Here is a 23009-nt window from a genome sequence, read left to right as displayed (position 1 = left end):
ATTCAGGTGTCATAAAATTTAAAATATAAGTACATAAAGTGCACATTTCTTACAATTTTTTGGTGCTCAATTGAAGTGGTGTCCATTATATGATCAATTTTAGGTCATTTAAGTTAAAAAATAACACTAAATCACGCAAGTTGATCAAACACAAACTTATAATCGTTATCACCTCAATATACAACGAAAAAATAATATGTATTTAAAAGTTGATCAACAAAATAACGTATGCATAATAATATATTAAAAATACAAATTAATTAATAATAATAAAAGTAGAGCCATGGAAGAATAAATCCCTCATACTCATTAATATCAATAGAACCATGAAAGAGTAAATTTCAGGCGAATGCTCTAGGTAAAAATATTGATCCTGAACACCAGATTATAAGATTTGTTCCGCAAATATTTACCTAAATATTTTTATATACCGAAAATTAAAATAAACATTTAAGTTGCTTGGCAAGCTTTGCTCGCCGTGGACAAATGATGGGGATTATCGTATACATATCAAAAAATTGTAAGAAAAAAAGTGCTCAAGATCGACAGGAAGATATGTTTAAGGGTTTAGGTCCCGTTAGTCTATAATCATAATAGTATGTACGAACTTATATTAACAAAATAAGCGTGTGATGAACGGATGATTTTTATAATTATTAAAAATTTTATATATATTTAAATTAATAAAAGAATTTAATATATTCTTGACGTCGGACTTTAAGATTGTATGATTAATCTAAAGTACATACACTACACCGTAAAAAAAGTTGTTACTGATTTAATGATAATCCATAATTAAATTTTAATTTGGCGTTTTCGTATTTGGCGGAAACTATTTTCCTGGAGTATAAACTCAGCGTTGAATCGAAAGTAATTATTACATGCTCTAAAATCGAGGAGAAGAAGGAGAACGCTCCCTAACGCAAGGGTCATCTATTGAACATGAGCTACCATTCATACGTGTCAAATTTTAGTTAGTCTGTCATGCAACCAAGTCAACATATAGTCGACATTGTAATCAATCCCCACTAAAATATTTCACACTTTTCAAAATTAATAAAATAAGTTTAAAATCTAATATTCCGTGTCATCACAGCCGTCAGATCATGGATATCTACGGTTCATGTGTGCACTAAATTGGCAGGTGTAGATTGCATTTTATTTCATCAACCTCACGCTCACATACAAACAACAGTTGATATCTCACTCTGCATCCTTTGTAAGTTTTCTAGAACGTGAATCTATTTGCAATTTATATGTCTGGATACAATGTTATGGTGTATGTTTAGTTGTTTTCTAGACTGGGGTTGTGTTTATTTTTATGTGTATGAATCTGGGAGACTCTGTTTTACGCCTATGTGTGGGGAAAGATTATTTTGATGGGAAAGGACGAAAGGTAAAGAAATGGTGATGAATGAGAATGGGCATGATATTGAATTTCGAAGGGTATGGAGGGGATGCTTTACTCATCTGAGGTTCTGTCTAAAAGACCAATTTGCTAATACAGACACTGCGACATGGGGTTAAGGCTCCGATTCCCGTCAACCGATTGACTCGTTAATCATGAATCGAACAACCTAAAGTTAGCATCATTATATGGAATATTTATATTTATATATGTGTAGATTTTGAGCCCTACTTTTACATTCATGGCAACTGAGAGACCAACTAAATTGTGGCTTTGCAGTTCTTTTTTTTTTTAAAATATAATTCTGTTTCGACAGACACACAGACACTAATCGGTGAATGAGTTGTTATGTTATGGTGCTCTTCTGCATTTATTTTTTTGGGTAACTCAATCTATAGCATATTCTGAACCGCATGCCTGAATTTGACTATTTCTTTAGAATTGTAAGCTAAATTCATTTTGTCAGCTCACTGCAAATTCTGCAAGTTGCATTTGATTAAATTTATTTAACTGTATATGTGCATTTTCACATTAGAAATCTTAGTTTTAATAAGCCATAATATATATGTGCCATAATTTCATAGTGCCAACGCTTCTGTTCTTCGTGTGTTTGCTTAGCCCGTTCAAGATAAGGATGGCTCAGAACAATGCTCAAGGAAGTGGAAATAAACCAGGAAAAGTTGCTCTTAATGAAAGGATCCTCAAATCTATGTCACAGCGATCTGTTGCTGCTCATCCTTGGCACGACTTAGAGATTGGTATTGCTTTCTTGAATGGCTACAGATTGCTATTAATCAGATTATTAGAGTTCCTATCATTCAACAACTTATTAAAATTGTTTCACCAATGTGAGAAGTGTATGAAGATTTTCACTTAATGGACTTGGTCTGATTTCGTAAAGTTGCCTTAGCATATATGGGTCAGATGTAGATATTAAGGCTCTGTTTGTTTGTTTATAAATAACTGATTTTGAAAAATATTTTCTGGGGAAACATTTCTCAAAGATCATTATCTGGGAAAATTTTCTGTCATTTCACTATCATGAAAAAGTTAAGGAAAGTTGTCGGAAAATATCAAATGTGCGAAATGCTTTCCCCTTTAAGAAATGGAAGCCATTTTCCAGGAAGCATTTTCCAAAGGAATTTTCCTCCTTCGAAAAACATTTTATTTTCCATAAACCAAACAATGCAGGACAATGATTTACAGAATTTCTGATTTTCCAGCATTTGTTTGACTTTTTTAAGTTTCTCAGAAGCTAAACAAATGTCGGAAAATCATAAAAATGTTTTCCAGGAAAATATTTTCCGGCAAACAAATGGGGGCCTAAGTCAATTGAATAGATTGGTTTTACAAAATGTAGTTTTTGTTATTGCAGGGCCAGGAGCACCTGCTGTATTTAACTGTGTAAGAATTTGTTCCCCTCATGTTTGAAATAGATTTTCTTGTTAGAGTACTTGCAGAGTTTCTTGTGATGAGCCATCTGTTGCACGGTATGCCAACAGATGGCACTGGCTGAGTTAGATGTAGTTTCTGAGCTGGGTGTTCGCCATTTAAGGTGAGGAGCCTGGAAATATTGATAAGCAAGATAATGTAGCCTTCAACTTCAGTGGAAAGCAGGCAGTTCATTGGCCTGAGTAGAATCTCTGTCTTATAGAGCAGTTAATGCTGCTCAGTAGTATTGGAATCTTTACATTTAAAAAATAGCAATAACTTAAACAAATTGCTTTCTCAGGTGATTGAAATTGGGAAAGGGAGCAAAGTTAAGTACGAGCTTGATAAGAAATCCGGCCTAATCAAGGCATGTTTCCCTTCTATCCGACCTTTCTATGATTATGATATATTCTAATTTTTTGCATTGCCTTTCTCCAATTTGCAAGTGTTGCTATAGATGTTTTTCTTATTGCAAATTGTGCTGGGGTCGAAGACTTGAAGTCCTTATTGTATGCAGCACAAAATTTATTTCAAGGTTTTCTCAAGTGTAATTATTATCGCAAACCTGTTTTTCTAACTTATCTTCCTTGACTACAATCTCCACTTTCTACTAGCCAAATAACATGCCTGGTTTATTTGCCCGTGCAAGTACACAACATGATGATCTGAGTGAACCTAGCGAACTTTCTACTTGTAGCTGTTGTCAGAATATTCAGTTATGTACTGTTTTAACATGCTTTTATCTTGTAAAGTGTGCAAGTGGTAGGCTGGTAGTTAATTGAACATGTAAGTCCACATTTTGAGGTTGCTGCCATATTAAGATGTAAGTGTAGGACAAGTATGATCTGCAATGGTAATATTCATCTTTGTTTATTTGATATATTTTAGTAAAGCACTCGCGTCATATATCATCAAATATTTGCAAAGTAATTTTTCGTTAATGCTAGTTTAGTAAAATGTGTTTGCGTAAAGAAGATAACCGATATCTTACGTCTGAATTCTGATTGATCTGACGAGCAAGTCCAATAGTGTCCTTATAAATATAATAGAATATTGTATCCTAGTGATTTAAGACATTGTTTAGTATTTCAACTTCAACAACCTTCCTTATTTGTTTCATGTTATTAAAATAATAATATATTTGATCTCGTAGGTGGGAAATGGTGGGCACCAAAAATATTACAAATGAAAATCATTTGGTAGAGGAGGGAAGTCAGTATTTTATTTCTGAATTTGAAATAGAGAATGACTAGTGCTTACCTAAAAATAGGGAATGAGCGGGATGTCCTAGTCATTCAAGGAATCACTAGGACAGTGTTGGAGCACTATTTTATCCTATATTCCCTATATTTTAACTTAGGGAGCTCATTTAGGAGCTGTTGGACTTGCTTGGCATCTATTGTACCTGTAGAATTTTCCATGCTGCCACTTCCACCACATGCTTGCATTTGCATATGGTACATTCGTTTATTATATTATACAGAGAGAGAAAAGAAAATGTTAGCTGACTAGTAACAAGTCAACTATGGGCATACAGGTTGATCGCATTCTCTACTCATCAGTAGTCTATCCACACAACTATGGATTCATCCCACGCACCCTTTGTGAAGATAGTGATCCAATGGACGTTTTAGTGCTGATGCAGGTACAGTACTTATAATGGAACTGACGATATTGCAATTGTGGCTTATTCTTAGTGTTCTAGTTTTCCCTGTTGTTTAGGAGCCTGTATTGCCTGCTACCTTCCTCAGAGCCCGTGCCATCGGATTGATGCCAATGATTGATCAGGTAAAATTCTCATGATACAGTAATTATCTTTTGTAAATAAACCACTGCTCACTTTTGGTAATGAGACTTGAAGGTTGTTAAAGGTGAGATAGGAAATGGAAAACCCAACAGTACAGTAGCTAAACCTGTGAATATCAATAAATAGAATAGCCCTGATCTATCACAATCTGAAGAGTTAGGTAGGAAAATATAAAATTAATTCGTCTCCTATTAGTCTGTGGACTAAATAGATCACGTATTCTCAATGAAAGTAGTGTCTGAAGGTGACTATCATTTTCTGATTAGAATTAAGGATATATACAGATATCATAGTACATACATGTTATGTTGCCATTTTGCAGCAGAAAGTAGTGGTATAACCATCAACAAAAATCTAACACATCCTCCTTGCCCTATCAGTTTTATTGGTTGACAATTCGAGGTGGTAATTTTTGTGATGATCTTACAGGGCGAGAAGGATGATAAGATCATTGCAGTTTGTGCTGATGATCCTGAGTTCCGTCATTATACAGACATCAAAGAACTACCTCCCCACCGTCTTGCGGAGATTCGACGTTTCTTTGAGGACTGTATCCATTTGACCCCACTATTGCTATTATATCTCTGATATTGTTGATCTTTCAAATTTTTAGCAATGCAACCTGATAATGACACAAAGTGTAGTGCCACAGCAGGGCTGGTTACTTGATTCACACTAGCAGTTTGGTTACCCCTAACCATCAAGTTCATAATTTTACCATATATTATAATGGATGCATGAAGACCTGTTATTTATTTTTTATATAGAATCACATGTTCTTGGCATTCCTTCACCTGTCATGAATGATAGACAAGAAGAATGAAAACAAGTCAGTCGCGGTAAACGACTTCCTGCCTGCTGATGCTGCGGTAGATGCGATCAAGTACTCAATGTAAGAGATCTAAACTTTATACAGAACTCCAACTACAATGATAATATCTCCCATTTCATATATGGCTAAGCAAATTACATGTAATAATATGCTTGAATTCATTATTGCAGGGACTTGTATGCTTCTTACGTCGTGGAGAACTTGAGACATTGAACTTCTTTCCTATAGAGGGAGGGGATAGACTTCTTGCCGCATCTAGTATGCTGGTATTTATTTAAAATTGTTGGATTTACTGAAAGGATAAACAATCCGTATGGATTTTAAACAAAAGATGATGTGCTTTTGCTAACAATGCCTTGTCAAAGGCAACACTCTTTGTGGTTTACAACTGCTGTGTATTAGTATAGATATTTTGTTCTTTGGTTACATGATGGTATCCTAAGCTCAGGGACTTGAAAGCCCTTGAAAAACATCCATATACGTGGATGTCAATCATTATAATCCTGCCAGCGACGTTATGCCTAATTATAACTTAAACTGTTATAGGTGGACCTGTAATCCTACTGCAATCATCGAACTAGAATGCAAAGATGTAACCTCAATAGAAATGAAGAATGGAGAAATAAAATTATCTGGGAGATGAGAGGGGTTAGCTCAGCTGGTTTTAGCTTAGTTGGCAAGAGCAACTCGGTTTAAGGCTAGTTGGTAAGAGCAAGTAGTAGCAGTAATACACTATGGGGGTGAGGCTCATTTGGCGTTAAAGAGGTTCTTTATTGTTTAAAGAGTTAAGTTTGACTTTTTGAGAGATAACAATGTTATTTAAAAGTAGATTATTACTCCCTCCGTCCCACCAGGTTCTTTACAGTTACCTCTTTTGGACGTCCCATCCATTTCTTTACATTACAAAACTTTCCCAAAATAGTTAATGGGTCCCACCACTTTATCACTTTTCCTTCCTTTTCACACTACTTTTACTCCACTATCTCTCTTTTATATATTAAAAATCGATGGGTCCCACCACTTCACCCACTTTTCTTCCTCTTTTTCACTACTTTATACATATTTCTTAACCTCCGTGCCCAAACCCAATGTAAACAATTGGGTGGGACGGAGGGAGTATCATTTAATAGTTGTGCTAAATAATAAATGTGAATTAATAATTTTAAAATCCTACCGGATTGAAAACTTAAAAACCTAACATATTAACACCCAAAAACATATAGTATTAAATATATTAGTTAATGTCAAATCAAATTATATTATATATGTATGAATATTATTTATATTTATGTTATGTACATATTTGTTAAATTTCTTCAATAATAATTAGTTATTGTTTTCTTAATCTCGCATTTTAGAGAAAATTACACCGCCCAGCGTTGTGAAGAATTCTTAGGAAATCTTATTTAATCACATTCGATTCATATAAATGAACATATTTTCAAAATAAGAAATAAAATATAAAATATTAAAAGTTTCAATACACACACGTGAAATCAAGTGAATAACGACCTAAAACGAAATTACTAATGTAGTGTAGCATATAAATGACGAAACACCACAACATAATTAGGAAAAAAAATTAGACGATAGATTATGGTAGCAAACAAAGTGGGAGGGGCGTAGTAATGAGCAGAGCTACCCACAAAACGCACCACCGGCTAGCATTTATTATCAACCACCTAACTAAAATGCCCACCCATTCCTATTCCACATTATAAATAAAGCCGAAACAAGAGAAGCAACTTGCTTTTTTATACACACACAAGAGAGAGTGAAATGGCGAAATCAGCGGAAGAGGAACACCCTGTGAAGGCTTTTGGATGGGCTGCCAAGGACACTTCTGGAACTCTTTCTCCCTTCAACTTTTCTCGCAGGTTGTTTTATGTTATGTTGAGTACATGTTTTGTGTTTTTATGTGTAACTAGAATTGTTCATGTGAAATTATATTATGGTCTTGGCTGACCCAGAATGAAATAGTATTATTATAGTCGGAGCTGGCCCATATTTTTGACCCTGGTGAGATTTGTGCCTGGATAAACCATGTGTATTGCGTTTTACTTGTGATTTGAGCTGCAACTATACATGAATAGGTTCACAAATTAATTTATTGGGGCTGAATTTCGGAGGTTTGTTATTTTGAGAGAATGATTAATATATACTTGTAATATAATATTAAAAGCCGGATCATATTGGACCCGACAACCAATCACTATCACAGAGATCACTCCAAAACTGCTGACAATTTGATATATATTAGTTGCTCATTCGTACTTATAAAAGTCGCAAACACTCTTTATCTAATCGATGCTTAACCGATGCTAGATGTTGCAAACACCCGGCTGGGTAGAGTTTTGGTACCTTTTATGAATTTCAAGTCGCGACTAGATGTATATCGGATCCAATTACCCAATCCACCATCGGTCAGTCCAAAAGTGATAGAGATTTGGTATATATTACTTGTTTGTTTGTGCTTGTAAATGTCACAAATACCCTTTATTGATTTTATTTAGTCGATGTGGGTTGTTACATGTAAGGTCTGTTTTCTTGAAATAATGCATAATTATATGGAACCAGTGGATTTTAAGTCGAATTGAAGTAGTTGTGCAGGTGCCACAGCCTTATTTCTTGTATGTGTTTCGCCCTTTTGAGCATCGTTTTCTTGAGTTAATTTAAGTTTATTATTTTTCTTATTGTATATACATGTAGATTAACTGCGTAACTAACTTAGCGTTGCTTTAATTTCCTGGCAGGGAAAACGGAGATGATGACGTGACTATTAAAATTCTGTACTGTGGAGTTTGTCACTCTGATCTCCATGCCATCAAAAATGAATGGGGGTTTTCATACTATCCTGTTCTTCCAGGGTAAATATTATATATCATCTTGGCCTCTGTTTTATTGATATTGGTTTGTTATGTTGCTTAAAACTTGTGTTATTTTACTTCGTTGTTTGCATTTTTGTTATAGGAATGACTATTTGATTGAAATTCTAAGTCTATTCCTGAATTACATATTGGTTTTTTGGCACTTACCAAGATTAAGCATTGTGTGGTTAAGGTGCTGGTGTATTTAATATTCTGCAGGCATGAAATTGTTGGTGTCGTTACCAAAGCTGGTAGTAATGTGGAGAAATTCAAAGTTGGTGATCGAGTTGGTGTTGGTGTCATAGTAAACTCTTGCAAGTCATGTGAGAACTGCAAACAGGATTTGGAGAATTACTGCCCCAAAATGGTTTTTACTTACAACAGCATGAACTATGATGGTACGAAAACTTATGGTGGTTATTCTGATTTGGTGGTGGTGGATTACCGCTATGTGCTTCGTTTCCCTGATAACCTACCACTTGATTCTGGAGCACCACTTCTTTGTGCTGGGATTACTGTGTACAGCCCAATGAAATACTATGGAATGACTGAGCCAGGCAAGCATTTAGGTGTGGCTGGACTTGGGGGGCTTGGTCATGTTGCTGTCAAGTTGGGGAAAGCTTTCGGTCTGAAAGTTACTGTAATTAGCTCATCTCCTAAGAAAGAATCTGAAGCGATTAGCAAACTTGGAGCTGATGCTTTTCTTGTGAGCTCTGATCCTGAGAAAGTGAAGGTACATGAAATGATAACTAGAAGATATGATGATAATTATTAATAAAGTTGAGCCACTCCAGTTTGATTTGTGCAGCTCACTCTAAATGCAAATTATTCACTGTACACCGGATTTTATTATAGATCCAACTGATTGGCAGCTTCATCCTGCTTAGGTATCTTATAGAAAATTTAAATCAACCAGCCAGTTGATTTTGTTATGTTCATTTCACTGCAGGCTGCTGTGGGTACCATGGATTTTATAATCGACACTATTGCTGCAGTCCATCCTTTGGCCCCTTTGCTTGGTCTCTTAAAAATGAATGGGAAACTCATTACTGTTGGCCTCCCTGATAAACCTCTAGAGCTGCCAATCTTTCCCTTAGTTCTGGGTAAGATGTAAAATGTTGATATACTATATTCACTGTGCACAAATAGTATAACATGTGTGAGGCGGTGTGGGTGAGCATGTGCGTCTGCATCAACATTTATGAACACTTTATGAGTTGTCTCTAAAAGGAGTTTCTTGTTGATAAGTAAACAAGCATTTATTAGATCAATATGTGTTTCTTTTTTTGTACCTTTAATAATCAAATTGCATAGCATGCTTGTGAGGTATTGCAAAAAGTTGGGCTTATACATATAGTTTGGTTTCTGTTTTCAGTCTATAGCCTGGATGCATTGTTTAAACACTTGACAAGTGTTATTGAGAAATCTCTAGTATTATTCTTACAGGAAATAGCAATTTGTATTATTTTACTTTCCGTTTGTTGTATTTAATATGGTTTTTTATTTTCAGGGAGAAAGCTTGTGGGGGGAAGTGATATTGGAGGAATAAAAGAGACACAGGAGATGCTAGACTTTTGTGCAAAGCATAACATAACTTCAGAAATAGAGCTGATACGGATGGACTACATCAACACAGCTATGGATAGGCTTGCTAAATCTGATGTGAGGTATCGCTTTGTCATCGATGTATCAAACTCCTTGACCAAATAAGCCTGGTGAGAAACTGTGTTGCTGCCGTTGAATTCCTCTCTTTCTTTTCACGCGTAGCCCTATCTAGCCTTATCCTCGAAATAAATATTTGTTGGAGATATTTTGATGAGACATTGTGGCAAGAAATGTATCTGAAGAAAACTGGATCCTTTGGAATGTTGATGAATTTTTAAAGTTTGAAGTGTTGTCAGTCAAGAATGAAAGCTATTTTCTGAGAATACATTTGGTACACGAAATAAATAAAATAATTCAAAAGATGAAATATGTGTTTACTCTTCCACAAAGTTGAAAAAATTTACGCCAGAAAGATGAACAAAAAAATTAATGCATGAATTGGTAGCTCTTGTACAGGTAACAAAATAATGGATATTATATCTTAATATCTTGAAAATTTAATAACATCATATTAAAACATTTTTCTAAAGGTCATTCATGGCTATTAACTTTACAATGTTGGCTTCATGGCTTGCTAGGTTGGTCTTAAAAGTTAATCATAATCCACTTGACTGGGTAAGACGATAATGCAAAATTATACAAAATAACTTGTAAGAATAAATTTTAAAATTTTTTGATACGCCATGGTTAAACTAGATGGTTAGCGGCCATGTTTTGAGTTGTATGACTTGTATCTGATGTCGCGCAGCTTCGCCAGTTAACAAGCTGACTCGACATACTCCATTTTTGCAGGATGATTAGCAGTTCCATTTCGATACGAGTCACGGGAATGAAAACTTTCATTTGAGCACGATTGGATAGCCCAAGTGGTGGGTTTATCCTCTGTTGTCCCGGGAGATCCGGGTTCGATTCTGGCTCACCCGAAAAATATTAGAACAGATACTAATTTGTAAGGCATATAAGCCTGCATTGTAAAAAAAAAAAAAAAAAAACTTTCATTTTTTAAATTAGACGACAACAGAAAATTTAAAACTTCGGTCCAAAACTAATTTCACTTAATTGGGAAGTGTTTAAATATCGTGTAATGGGCCTAATGGCAATCTGTATATGAGCGAGTCATTCAAACTCGAATCATAAAGAGGGCTTGATTCAGAGTCGAGCGGATCTTGATTACATCTCTAGTACAACTAACAACTTCGTATAAAGAGGGCTGCACTTGCGGAGCATCACTTTCATTCTGAGAAAATATGCTTCGGACCCTGCAGTGTTCCCGCGCCAGGCCCGGTCTTAGTGGTCATTTGACAAATCTTGACAAATCTCAAAGATTCATATCTGAAAGATTCGAATAAATTTGAAATCTGAATTCTAAATGAATAATATTATTTGATAAATATTTTTTTGTAATATCTGAATGAAATTTTTTCCGATTTTATCCATCCAATTTAATAAGTCTATTTGACGGTGTTTTTTTTACATAATATCTAAATGAAATTTATTACCAAAAACTAAATATTATTAATCCCAGTAGTTCCATCTGATTATCATGACATATAATCAAATCTAATAAAATACAAAATCTAATCTAATATTACAAAATAACTAAATAACATTTCAAAGAACATGCTCTCCACCCACATAAACTGGACACCCCGTGAGTTTTAGCCAAAACTGGAGTATCCTTGTGACTTCTGAGTTTAGCAGTATTTATATTACGAAAAAAATCTCTAGAAGGTCTATTGTAACATCCCGACTTTTCGGAATATTAATACTAAACTCAAAATTAAAATACAACACAATTTATTAATCCAAAATCCGATTACAAAGGTGACTATTATAAAAGCACAGCTAATAGCTATAATCCACGTGTCAAAGTCTCCAAATCTAATATCATCGAACTCCAAATCCAATGCACATCAACTTGCTCTTAAATCAAATCTGAAAAACTATAAAGGGGGATGAGCTACACAGCTCAGCAAGTAACAATTTGACTAATAATTAATCTTGAAATCAGTGGGTGTTTTGAATAAAACATTGTTCCCTAAAACAATAATAATTTTAAAAACACTTGTAAAAGAAAATCCAACCCACAGTTTATATTTTAAAAGCAAACATAATTTGAAACAGAACAGAAACAAAAATCTTATAAACACCACAGTCTTGCTCTACGGCCACACTTTCTCAGTGACTGGGATCTTATTCTTATTCTTTTGCCACACTTACCCAGTGACCGGGATCTAAAATTCAATAATTACGCGCCCTTAATAGGTATCTGAAGTTGCACACTCTTGTGCGCCTACTAAGGGTATCTAAGTCTAGTTCCGGAACTATAGCGTAAATTACGAACGGGTTCGAAACGTAGAGACTGGATCTTCAAAGATTCTCATATCTTATATCTTATAAATTTCGAAACAAAATTCTTATATCTTATAACAAAAAATCTGAAATTCACATAGCCAAAATATCTTTCGAAAATAAAATTAAGTCAAAAAGTACTTACTTACTGACGCAAACTCAAATACTCACACCATCTTAGATCATATAATTAATCTTTAGCAACCAACCGAAATTATCTCATCCAAACGCCTCCATGACTCCAATCTGCCCAGATCAATAATCTACTATTTTGACCCCCTAAATGATATTTTCTTGGAAAACTCAAGACACAAAAGTTGTAGCGGACGAAAATACCTTTCCGAAAATGTATGGCTCATCAAAAACGAACTCATAATGAAACGGGAATTAAACAAAACATCGGTTGACTCAGATTCAAAAGAGAAAAACGGGACCTGAATATGTTTGGTGATTTTGAAAATAGTTCGAAACAGAATCTGAGGAAACATTGTGAACGAAAGTTGTAGACAATTGAAAGAGCTTTCCAAAACATGAATAATCATCGAAATCCGATAAGAATTGAATTTTCTACGAATTTTACTAGAAAGCTGATTTGTGTGAATAAAGGCCTACGAATTTTTGTAAGAAAAACGAAGAAAAGGTTGGGCGGCTCGCACAGGATTATAAATAATAATGAGGGAACGAATCAATATATAAAGAGTCTAAAAACCCTAATTTTAGACCTACCGGTTATCCGAATACAAGTCTGATCCATATTTAGGCCCATTATCCTAATTCAATGTTAAATCCAAATCATAATCCAATTTTAATCCTTTATTAATATTACTAATCAATTAATATTATTCTAAAAATTACGAGATATTACATCTATGCACATTACTCACTAGTGTTACCAGGTTTCCCATCTACTCTAGTATTCCAACAGTAAGTATAAAAGAGTTTATCTAACACTTGTAAACTAACAGAAGATAATTCAGAAGCAAGATTAGCCAGAGCAGCGGGGACGAAATTATGAAGGGTAATATACGTTTATATGAATCAATCAGCCTGGACTTTAAAAAGGAGTCATTCAGCAAGGTGTAGATTCGCTCAGCACACAACGCAAGAAGCCCAAATGAACTGATTCAAAAGAATCGCTAAGATAAGCAGTATTCAGCTAGGTTAAGCAGAAATCAAATGGCAGAAGGGGCCAAATTTTTAATATATATAATTATAATATACTTTTTTTGTCAAGATAAAAAATATTAAAATTGATTAATAAAAAATTAGAAGGGGTCCAAAGTTTCGGTTACCGTTGCATCATCAAAAAGAAGTTTTTTAAAATTGATAAAAACCTACTTAAGATTCTCAATGTCACGGGAACTGTTGAATGGTCTTGCAATTTTCTCAATCGAAAAAGGACTTCTGAAAAATATTGACTCTAATTTTATCATCAACGATTTTGTATCTTGAAACAATTGTAGAACTCATTTTTCATGAATTGTCAAATTATCTATTAAATCATGAATTATAAATTATTTGTATATCTTTCATAATATCTGTTAGTATATATTTGATGATTTTAAATATTTTCAATAAAATTTAAGGGGGCCTCAATTTATTTTTTTAACCTAGATTCCTGAAAAATTCAAGATTAAACATGTCCTCAATGAGCAATATTTAGTTAAAAACTCCGTCATTTTCCCGTTTTAAGATATTATTTGAAATCAAGTTTGGTCGAGACAAGCACGTCCCTGGAGACATAAAACGTAGCTTACTAAACTTTCGATTCTTTAGAGTTACTTCATTTAATTTATATACTCTATGATAAGTTAATACTCCCTCCGTCCCTTTTTACTTGTCCCTTTTGAAAAAATAACGCATCTTAAGAAAATGTTAGGTGTATATCTTGTTTTCATACATATCCCTAATAAATGTAATGAATTAGATAGAGTTGTGTATATATATATGCTAGTCAAACATTGGAAGTTGTTATATTTTGAAAAAACATACAAAAAGTTGCTTTGAAAAGAGAAGTGGACAAGTAATTTGGGACAAATTTTTTTTTCAAAAGGGACATGTAAAAAGGGACGGAGGGAGTATTAAATTATTTTAATTCCCTTTAGCTATCAAATGAACTTTTATGTAAGATTAAATTCAAAACGTGTTTTTAACTATAACTAGATATGTGTTTGATTTAAAAGAGAAATTAAGACCACAAAATACTGAAAAAAATGTAAGAATTAAGACAAGAAAATTACTTTAATAGCCGTATAACAAACCCCCGCTTTATCGCATTATTTTAGCATTATTTAAAAATAAAGAGGGATTTTATTACATCTATTGGATTACATTAAACAAGATCGTACCGTTGATACAATCATTACTATTACTATATATACCAACGGTCACTATTCATTCTTCAACATTTTGCTAATCAACAGCCTGTAAAACCCTAACCCTAACCGCCTCTTAAAACCTCAACTTTAAAACAAACATGGTTTCAACATTCTTTGGCTCAACAGATCTAGGAAATATGGATGTTAATGGTTTAATATGGACAAGATTTATCATCGGTTCAGCCCCTAACCAAACATTTGTCTTGTCAGTAGCTCATGACTTTTTGCGTGTAGGACAATGGTTAACTAAGACCGAGATTCGACAGAGGATTAGTGCATTTTCTTGATGATCCATTTGCCTATCCTTGTAGGGTTGCTCGTTATTTGAAAGCTTTGGATATGGTTTTGCTTATTGTTGATGGGAAATCAACGACTTCAAAATTGGCGTTCCCTCCCCGTTTGAAAAATCACAAGCTATTGACCGAGTCCGATTTACCGGGGACTCGTGGTCATCCGAAGTGATAAGGGGAGGAGTGGACCTTCTGTGAAGATAATGTAGCTTGTATTGCTCGTTATTTGAAGGCTTCAGATATGATTTTGCTTATTGTTGATGGGAAATCAACGACTTCAAAATTGACGTTCCCTCCCCCTTTGAATAAACACGAGCTATTAACCGAGTCCGAGTTACTGAGGACTCGTGGTCATCCGAAGGGAGGGGAGGAGTGGACCTTCTGTGAAGGTAATGTAGCTTGTTCACGACTCTTGAATAATAGAAGCTCTCAAAGGGTGATGGCCTAAAAGGGTGATGGAGATGTATGATGAAGTTGTTTATTTTCAAATTAAATCGGTTACTCCGCGGCACCCTTGATTAGTTGTGGGGATTTGTGGTAGGAATGATCAGGGGTACCTTGATTAATTTAATTGTGGAGATTTGTGGCAGGAATGATTACTGGAGGAATGATCGAAAAGCATCATATCATGGGCACAAAACCTTTTATTTGACGTGCCTGCCATATATTATATGACCAATATTAAATCTCCTAGCGGTTATTTGAGATAAAAGGCTTGACGAATATACTGTATCTTTTATATGGGTGCCTAGATACAAAATTAATTATTGTCAACAACTTATACATTAAATTTGCAATTCACTCCAATTATCTCAAAGATATGTTTCGAGGTGGTGGGAATCTGCACGAACGAGGCAAACTCTCGATGACATATATCTACGTCCAACAGCTAACGCAAGCACCATCCTCTGAGGGTAGTTTAGAGGGATAATGGCATAGTTACCAAACTTAGAAAGGCCCAAATGTTTTTAGTTATGTAATTATAATATACATTTTTTTGTCAAGATAAAAAATAGTAAAATTGATTAATAAAAAATTAGAAGGGGTCCAAAGTTTCAGTTACCGTTGCATCAGCGAAAAGAATTTTTTTTAAAGTTGACTTTACCTACTTGAGATTCTGAATGTCACGGGAACATTTGAATGGTCTTGCAATTTTATCAATTGAAAAGGGACTTCTGGAAAATATTGACTCTGATGTTATCATCAACGATTTTGTATCTCGAAACATTTGTAGAACTCATTTTCCATGAATTGTCACAGCATGTATTAAATCATTACTTACAAATTGTTTGTACTTTTCCATAATATCTGTAAGTAAATATTTGATAATTTAAAATATTTTTTAATAAAATTAATGGGCCCCAATTTATATTTTAGCCTAGGGTCCCAAAAAATTCAGGATCAGGCCTGTATCCGACAAATGGTTTTACTTTTTTGCCGTTCAATACATCATTTTACCACATCCAAAACCCATACGACAAGCGAGAAAATGAGTGGTATCAATCGTTGGATAAAATTGATTGCGTTAGTGTATGAATCTCATTATCCATCAACGGTTATGCGGAATAGGCTGGTGAATTGTAAATATATTATACCTTGTAATTTTGTATTAGTGAAGGATGCTCAACGGATGAAGAAACTAGCAGCAATTAATGAATAACACAGATTAACTTTCAATGTATGGTGTATTAAATCAATCAACGGATAAAGGATATTTCAACGGATAAATGTATTATCCATTGAAAGCAACTTAAACTGATTGCAAATTCGTGGACATGGAAGCCGATTTTGAAACTTAACGAAGATACAAAAATATTTCAGTTTTATGCAAACATGTTGGATCAAAATAAAGAATTCAATCAAAGATGAAGACAATCCAAAAGAGTTGCATAAGACAAAGAATGAAGAAGCAACACAAATTGGACCTGAAAATAAAATATTTTGTTCTCTAGTCAGCTTTGTAAAACTTAAAATGTATAACCAAGTTGTAGCAAAGGTTTAGTTTTTGTGAGAAAACACTAGCATCTTGAGATTTCTTGTAAACACAAAGTGCTGAAAAATCTACAGCAGTGTATTTGTAAAAATATCACAAATTCTTCTAATATATAGAATCTCGGGTTAAAAACAATCGACCCAAAAAATTAAAGTTCCTATGCATTTTCATTTGATTGCTTGAACTTTGAACATTTGCATGTTTATTCTAGAAATTTATTTAAAATACTCAAGATTGTATCCAACCCCCCTTCTAATATCTTCTTTCATAATAAGTTAAGATATAACACTCTTTCAAGTAGGGGGTTCTTAAATTAAATAGGTGGCATGTTTATAAATCAAAATCAAGAGGGTGACTCGTGTTCTTTGATCACGAGTGTTCAAATTTCACACTCATACGAAAAAAATATTTTGTGGATCGATTACGGTCTCTGAATCAATACGGTAGCCACATTTTCCTTAATCATCATTTAAAATACATATTCATGTCCATTCATTTGAATCTTAAGCTTTCGGGAACAATTCTTTCAGGGAAATTAACAAATATACCAACTTTTGGATATTTATTTGCAAATATACTATCTTGTCTAAAATCTTGGAAATTTACCATCTTTTGAAGCATACAATTAATCGCAAAAATACTATATGTACCTTATTATCCCCCCCCCCTCTCTCTCTCTCTCTCTCTCTCCCTCCCTCCCTCCAGTAACAACGGGCCACAACCTCACGCCATCGTGAAATTTAATAAGCACCATGCCCCCTATCTCAGGCATCTCGTCTCTTTAATTTCTTCCCCATCCTATTTCTCCTATATCTCTCCACACCGCACCAACCTCTGCCTCGAAATCTATTCCATCTATGTCGTACAACCCTTCGACTATGAGGCCCGGATCTCCCAACGCTTCAACAAATCAACTCAACTCAAAATCACCATTGCACTGATTGAAAATGAATACTCTTTTTGTTGATGTGCTTGTCTCAAGATTTCGACAACAATTCGCGACACATCAAAGTCACTGTTAATCCACGGGACACAATCGTTTCCTCAAACACCTCATCCATCTCAACTGGTTATGGTTGTACTGGAGACGGAATTCAATCTCCATCTTCTTCCTCTTAATTGGTTGATTTTAGTTGATTTCGTGATTGTTTTGAGTTAATTTTGTGATTGTTTTGGTTGATTTTCACCAATACCTAGAAATTTTCACCGATTTTGCAACACAAATCACTAAATTCTAAGAAGAATCCCTTATATCATAAATCCTGATTCCAAATTCAATGGCTTTTTACACCCCTTGCCCCAATTCTTCATACTTAATTACAAAAAATGCCATCCAAAAAACTATTCTGAGCATGACTGTTGACTAAGAAATTGAGCTGACTCACTACATTTTCCATTTCCGGATTTCAATTGAGCTGTGTTTTGGAGCCATCTGCTATCATGTGATGCTGTCTGATCTCTTCCTACCTCACGTTGCTTTCCACCACAGTGGTTTAGACAGTTTCGGCAAAGAGACAAGAAGCTCATGGCTCAAAAATCACCAGGAACTGAATCTTTTCCTCTTCAATCCATTTCTTGCAGGTAGGTTTGAATAGTTGTTCAATTTGAATTCAAAACCCCATTTTACATACAACAGCAATCTCTTCACTCCGAAACAAACATTTTACGGGCGATGAAGAGGTTTTCACGACGACCTAAAGTTGTTATCTTTCTTATTTATGCATTTGTTTACCACTCGGTTTTTAATCCTGATTATGTTCTGATATATCTTTTGTTTTTATGTTTCTTGGATGGATTTTGGGGGTTTTTCAATAATCTCAAACTGGATAGTTTCCCTACGCTGAGGGGGGATTGTTCTGGTGATTTCATGGACTGTGTTTTCTGTTTCGTACAAGGATCTTACTCAATCTTATTGTGACCTTTTGATATTTTGTGAATATGACTTAGGTTCCAAATCAAAAAGAAGAAGGCCAAATGTGGAACAAGATAAAGAAAATATCAAACCATCTGGAGAGGGGAGTCCCACCCCTGGTGAGTTATCTTAAGCCCTGTTTGATAAAACTTTTACCCTCACAGGAGTTTGATATTATCAGTCGGCCTGCAAACATTAATTCATAAATTAGTTACACTCATTTATTTAGGCTCATTTTGCGTATTGTATTTGTTTTTCATTGTTTTGTTTTTTATGTGTTCTCTACAGCTTTTAGTTATTGTTTACACTAACATTCTATGTTTATAAATCCAAGGCTGAACACCCTTGATCATGTGTATCAAACTCCCACAAGGCCTTTGTCTGCTCTATCAAACCAGAGTAACAACAATAAAAACTCAATCTCTTAACATAGATCTCTTCACATAGATGAGTTTCTTTATAATATAATCTCAATTATAGATCTCTTTTATTATGTCTCTTACAGGTATATGGCATGTTTTCTGGCACACAAGATAAATGTGCTACTTGCATTAAAACAGCTTATCCACTAGAGAAGGTATGTAACTTCTTTACAGAACATAAGATATTACACTTTGCTGATTAAGTTAAAGTTACTCTTTTTCTACTTCTCAAAGACTGACTGATATCTGCATCTTAGTATGTATAGTATTTTGCAATGGGTGGTGCACAGACTCATAACCATTTGTATTTTGTTTGGAGTTTTATGACAAACTTCAGTCTAACTTTTACTATATATTTGTTTGTCTGAAATTTTGCAATGTACTGACTCAAGTGTTCAGTCACTTTTGTGTTGAAGGAGTGAATTGTGATTTACAATGTGATTACTAACCGGAAAGGGTTAGACTGGGGAAGAGGGAGATATTGTTGTCAGTTGTCGAACAGCTTTTGGTTTAAAACCAATTCAAGAGTCCAAAGAGCATATCATTTTTCACTGTGAGTTTGTGATATTCTTTTTGAAGCAGCATCACATTCGGAGACATCTCTTTTAGCATTATATCACTCTGTCATATTGTTTATGAGGGGATTTGGTTGTATACCGACTCTTATTATGCTCGGTCTGAGTATCTTATGGTGATAGTTCATTCAAATGCTGTCTGGATCTAACAATCTATGTTGGGATATAGGTTATGTATTCACAATGCTAGATGTGGCTTTCTTCCATAGAGATTAAAGTTCTAAAGCTTCCATAGAATGTGGCTTTCTTCGCGAGTTCGTGACCTACCTCCAGAGCGGTTCTGTACAAGATGAAATGTACAAGATCCTGACGGCTGCTGCACTCAGTATAATGTTGGATCGGTCACTGATTATTGAGAAACCAGGCTGGTTCTCTCTCAAGCCTTTATATATGTTTATCCATTAATTTCACTTAAATGATGAACAAACCACTGATCTTCCAATTTAATTCTGTAAGGCAGTTGATATTGCTGCATGCTTCTCTGGTTCATAGTGTTCCTCAACTTAATTCTTGGTTGATAAAACAAGACTGTGCATGCATTTGTGATCATAATATAAAAATCACTATGAGAAACATTTGATCCAATATATAACTCTATTCCACCTTTAGTGAGTTAAATACCAAAAATGAATTTATTGTAACTTTGTGACAGCTACATATACTGCCTGAGATTTATTTTTTTACTTGAATCATTTATTAATAGATTGTTGCATGCATTCACCGCTGATGTCTAGGCTTTTACATAGGAAATATACATACAGTACTAGAAGCGATGAATTTCACTGGAGTTGTATTTCCATCTTTTAGTTTACTAATAATAAATACTATATAGATTTTGATTTTTTTTTCCTTATAATTGGTTAATTTGCATTTTTGCAGGAAGAAATTTCCACTTGGGGATCATGTCTCTTATTCAAACATATCGTTTACCTTGAACGAAGTGAAGCATCTTTGGAGACAAAATGGTTGTGCTACTAAATTTTAAAGACATTTGTTAATGAGGATTGATGATTTTCAGAAGCCAGCATGTATGGTTTGCTAGGACCTTAAGGTATTGTTTCTTAAAGGATCATATGTTTGTGAAGCAAGGTAAGCCAACGCCTTTACCACATCAGCTACAAGGGGCCGCAGTGAAGGTTCCTCCTGTACACACATTGCAGCAACTGAAAGAGCTTGATATAACCCTTTTACTAGATATTGGCCTTGGAGCACATGGTCTACTATCTGGTGAAATTTCTTCCGATCCCTGAATAAAGGTCGTGCCTACAAGATTTTCAAGAGTTAGTGTTTTTCATACACTGAAAAACCAAGGTTCCCCTGTTATGTACTTATCAACTTTGTCGAATAAAATCTTTGTACTGTGCGGAATAATATAAATTATTAACGTGCATGTTACACAGCACAGGGTTTTGCTTATATTATAAACAAGCATACAATAAGTGTTGTGCTGGAAAATATAGACTAACTTTAATACTTACTAAAATAAGAAGTAAAAGTTCAATTACAATTTGCATTGATAATCATGATAATCAATACTGGGATGACTTTATACAGGCTATAACAATCAATAAGAGATGGGTCTTCACACTTCAGTGCAATTTGTGAAAAGCATAATATATCAATCCAAAAATGATTATACTATTATGTTACACATAAATGGTAAAACTGATGGTAACACCAAACAACAATTTGCCTAAAAGCTCTAGATACTATTACAAGTGGCCCCTTTTCTAATCAATTGAAGTCGTTCAACTAATACAGCTGCTTTAAATTCCCAACTGAAATAGTAGATAGCAATCTAGGTGAAAAATCCATATTGCACGACTCTTCTAACAATTACAGAATAATTTTTGATATGTTGTGTAAATATCAATCATTCGACACCTTTTATAGTTTTATTCACTGTGCTAATGTGAAGGCACTTGGATCAAAAATCTAGGACAACATGTTTAGTTCTATACTACTATCTAAAATACAAATTATCCGATTTTAGATGGTATTCTAGCACATCAGTTTTCTCTGTTTCCTGGTCGTTTGGTAACTTTTCAATTTTGTTTTATGCAGTTTCTTTGCATTTTTCTATATTTAACACCTCTATTAACGAGTATTCTGTAGTTATTTATTTGATTGCGATGTTTTTTATTAATTTAATTACAAGTATTTTATTGATAATTTCATTTCTGGATGTTAGAAAATTAGTCGAAATATTAGTGAGCAACTTCTATATAAGCCAAGCCATTGGCATAACATCTTCGGGGTTTGTGCATATTTTTGTCACTTAAGAATTTAAATTTTATTTTCTGAAATGCCGAATTCGTATAAAATGATTTATGTCCATATTGCAAAATGAAAGGAAAAGAAAACATATATCAATTTATTTAGTATATAGCAAAACTTACAATTTATATATTATATTTTTGACCAAATTTTTTTTTTTTCAAAAAATGTTTAAAAACTCAAATTTATCCACTACTATAATTTTGAATTTTATTTTTTAAATTGTCGCATTTGAATAAAATGATTTGTGTCCATATTGTAAATCAAGAAAACATAAAAATTTAATTAAAATAAACATGCAAGAAACAAGAAAACCAAATATGAATGGATTAAAAGGACCTATAAATATTTTACTATGATTTTGTCTTATTTTTTTGCACAAATTTATTAATTAAATTATAAAATAAAATTTATAATAATTATTTAAAATAAAAAAAATCACAAACTAACGATGCGTTTTCGTAGGAGTTCCTTTTCATATTTATATTGGGTATAGGAGTTCTTTTTCATATTGCGTATAAAGATAGATATCTATTTTCAAATTAAATTACTCATTATTGTTATATTAAATTTATAATAATTTTTTTTTAAGTCTATGAACTTATTTATTGCAAATAAATCATTTTTATGCCCATGCGTAGCGGGCAAAAATTACTAGTATCACTAATTTCTGGAGCGTATATCACTAATTTGTACAGCAGAAATCATCGATTTTCTGTAAATATATCAACAGGTATATAAATGCTTTAACAACGTTATAATCCATGTAGAGTCTAGTCGTTCACGAGATTGAGAGAGTGAGAGATAGTCAAAAAAAAGATCAGTGAAGCGGAAGGGAAAGGACGGAGCTGGTGATGGCG

At 33.9% G+C, this 23009-nt stretch overlaps 2 protein-coding genes and 1 long non-coding RNA gene across 6 annotated transcripts; all 3 read left to right on the top strand.

Annotated features, from left to right (window-relative positions):
- The first annotated feature begins 1086 nt into the window (after nt 1-1086).
- On the top strand, nt 1087-5904 carry LOC108210757 (soluble inorganic pyrophosphatase 4). The gene is made up of 9 exons (XM_017382156.2): nt 1087-1219; nt 2027-2166; nt 2784-2812; nt 3141-3206; nt 4377-4484; nt 4562-4627; nt 5076-5196; nt 5457-5538; nt 5649-5904. Exons 2-9 carry the CDS (start codon nt 2043-2045, stop codon nt 5689-5691), a joined length of 639 nt encoding a protein of 212 aa, XP_017237645.1. The 5' UTR covers nt 1087-1219; nt 2027-2042; the 3' UTR covers nt 5692-5904.
- Nucleotides 5905-7123: 1219 nt separating this feature from the next.
- Nucleotides 7124-10236, top strand: LOC108215375 (probable mannitol dehydrogenase). The gene is made up of 5 exons (XM_017387866.2): nt 7124-7355; nt 8232-8345; nt 8565-9078; nt 9295-9448; nt 9856-10236. Exons 1-5 carry the CDS (start codon nt 7258-7260, stop codon nt 10053-10055), a joined length of 1080 nt encoding a protein of 359 aa, XP_017243355.1. The 5' UTR covers nt 7124-7257; the 3' UTR covers nt 10056-10236.
- A 7950-nt stretch (nt 10237-18186) lies between these two features.
- Nucleotides 18187-21274, top strand: LOC108211601 (uncharacterized). Of its 4 annotated transcripts, XR_010289997.1 has the most exons (8): nt 18189-18544; nt 18794-18822; nt 18911-18994; nt 19210-19274; nt 19381-19452; nt 19697-19850; nt 20042-20236; nt 20752-21274. It is a non-coding gene; the product is annotated as an uncharacterized LOC108211601 (long non-coding RNA). The 4 variants fall into 4 exon arrangements; XR_001805080.2 differs by having other exon boundaries at nt 18187-18822; nt 20042-20240; XR_010289998.1 differs by having other exon boundaries at nt 18188-18822; nt 19714-19850.
- The last annotated feature ends 1735 nt before the right edge of the window (nt 21275-23009 follow it).

The sequence above is a fragment of the Daucus carota genome, chromosome 3 (assembly GCF_001625215.2).
Source record: "Daucus carota subsp. sativus chromosome 3, DH1 v3.0, whole genome shotgun sequence".
Classification (NCBI taxonomy): domain Eukaryota; kingdom Viridiplantae; phylum Streptophyta; class Magnoliopsida; order Apiales; family Apiaceae; genus Daucus; species Daucus carota.
This window is presented reverse-complemented; position numbering and strand designations above follow the sequence as displayed.

Bases quoted from the DNA above. Each gene is read 5' to 3' on its own strand.
- LOC108210757 (XM_017382156.2), top strand. From the start codon at position 2,043: ATGGCTCAGAACAATGCTCAAGGAAGTGGAAATAAACCAGGAAAAGTT. The intron at 4,485-4,561 runs GTACAGTACTTA...CCTGTTGTTTAG, and splicing joins ACGTTTTAGTGCTGATGCAG to GAGCCTGTATTGCCTGCTAC. The intron at 5,539-5,648 runs GTAAGAGATCTA...TCATTATTGCAG, and splicing joins GATGCGATCAAGTACTCAAT to GGACTTGTATGCTTCTTACG.
- LOC108215375 (XM_017387866.2), top strand. From the start codon at position 7,258: ATGGCGAAATCAGCGGAAGAGGAACACCCTGTGAAGGCTTTTGGATGG. The intron at 7,356-8,231 runs GTTGTTTTATGT...ATTTCCTGGCAG, and splicing joins CCCTTCAACTTTTCTCGCAG to GGAAAACGGAGATGATGACG. The intron at 9,079-9,294 runs GTACATGAAATG...ATTTCACTGCAG, and splicing joins CTGATCCTGAGAAAGTGAAG to GCTGCTGTGGGTACCATGGA.